The sequence below is a fragment of the Seriola lalandi genome, unplaced genomic scaffold, assembly GCF_002814215.2.
Source record: "Seriola lalandi dorsalis isolate HSWRI2012SDOR001 ecotype SW California unplaced genomic scaffold, Sedor1 jcf7180002003835, whole genome shotgun sequence".
Taxonomy (NCBI): Eukaryota; Metazoa; Chordata; class Actinopteri; order Carangiformes; family Carangidae; genus Seriola; species Seriola lalandi.
In genome coordinates this window covers 1-1,666 of record NW_019474490.1, presented here as the reverse complement: position 1 = coordinate 1,666, position 1,666 = coordinate 1, and the positions used below count along the sequence as shown (strand labels likewise).

At 54.7% G+C, this 1,666-nt stretch overlaps 1 protein-coding gene across 1 annotated transcript; it reads left to right on the top strand.

Annotated features, from left to right (window-relative positions):
• Positions 1 to 5: 5 nt before the first annotated feature.
• LOC111668030 (uncharacterized) lies at positions 6 to 1,664 on the top strand (the record flags this gene model as incomplete). Its single annotated transcript, XM_023423944.1, has 2 exons — positions 6 to 37; positions 431 to 1,664. Coding segments are annotated over 2 exons (1,266 nt in total), but the record flags the coding sequence as incomplete, so codon positions are not given.
• Positions 1,665 to 1,666: the final 2 nt, after the last annotated feature.

The following is a 1,666-nucleotide window of genomic DNA, read 5'->3' as shown; positions in this document are numbered from 1 at the left end:
CAGGAACACCACAGAGACAGGAAGTCCCTCCTGTCAGGTAAACACTCGCTCACTCACTCACTCACTCACTCACCCACTCACTACAGTGTTAGTGTTTTATCCCTTTTTTGTCACTTTTCTCTCCCCTAATGTTGTAACTTCTAAACTTTTTATCATTCATTTTTATTTTATTTATTATTATTATTATTATTATTATTATTGTTATTATTGTTATGACACCAAAGGGAAACTGATTGACAACGTTACCACAGTACTACAGTGATTGCTGAGCTGCAACATACGAGCTAAAGCACGAAGCTAATGCTAGCACTGGTGCAGAAGTACACGGGACTGTGCAGCATTAGCCGCAGTGCTAATGACTCTGTTGTTTGACCATCTGTGTGTGGAAGGAAAAACTACTGGAACTGAGTGTTTGTCATGTTTCCTGCAGGAAGAGACTCTGCTCAGGCGACCAGGAGCCCAGTCAGCAGGAAGCAGAGCGGCAGGGTCAGACCTCAGAGGAGCCCACAGGTCAGAGGTCAGCGGCGTCTGAGCAGACTCATGAAAACAAACCTGCATCTTCTCACGAACCCTCAGAGCTCACAGAGCGAGAACACGCCGCCTCACCGCCGCCGCAGGCTCGTCCCCTCTCCCCGTCACAGTACATGAGGCGCCTGCCCCCTCCTCCGGGCTTCTACCTGTCGAAGGAGCACAGCTACGCTCAGCTCTGCCCCCTGCTGTGGAGGAGACGCTACGACCAGGCTATCGACTGCCTGGAGAAGGCCTTACGACAGCTGCATGCCGCCCGGCGGAGGGAGAACCGGCTGCGCAGCACCGTGCTGAGGCTGCGTGATAAACGGCTGAAACACACTGTGCTCGTGTCACAAGACGGTTGTAAGAGCAGGGGGAGCTGGACGCCAGGGGGGGAGCGGAGACGAGGTAGAGGAGGCTCTCACCAGGAGGAGAGTGAGACTGATGCTAAATGTGAGGACACGGGGCTGTTTGAGGACAGATGTGTGGACCACATGGAGCTGGGCTGGTCCGAGGAGGAGAAGGGATTCTGCTTTTACTGCGGGAGGGGGCAGGTCCAGGCGGGTCAGGTCGTACACAGACTTTCAAAGACCGAGAAAAGTGTCCCGCCCACAGAGCACGAGGACTCGGACAGGACTCAGAGAGAGGAACATACCAAAGACACACAGAGAGTCCGGCTGGAACCACCGCCGGGAAAAAAAGTAGAAATCAACGACTCAGATGTTGCACAGTCCCAGGTCCTGCTCCAGACCCCCCGTCTCCACCATGTGATCCCTGCCGCAGCGCCTCCGCCTGATAGTCTACAGCTCTCCGACACGTGTGAGGGGGAGTCTGACGCCGCGGCTCAGGAGCATCACCTGGACCTGCAGCAGCAGCTGTTCTGGATCCAGGACGGCGCCGAGGGTCAGGTCATCCTGGTGCCTGTCCCCGCTGAGGACGGATCACCAGGCTTTCTCAGGATGGAGGGGGTCGTTGACGAAGCACAAACCATACTGGTGTCACAACTGGATCTCAAAGGAGACCCGAGTGGAGGTCTGGCCTGTGATTACGACCACGAGCCGCTGACTGTCATCAACAGAGAAGATGTGAGGGAGAAACTGAAGGAACACCTGGAGGGATTCCACCTTCAGCTGAGCACCGAGTTCATAAACTGACA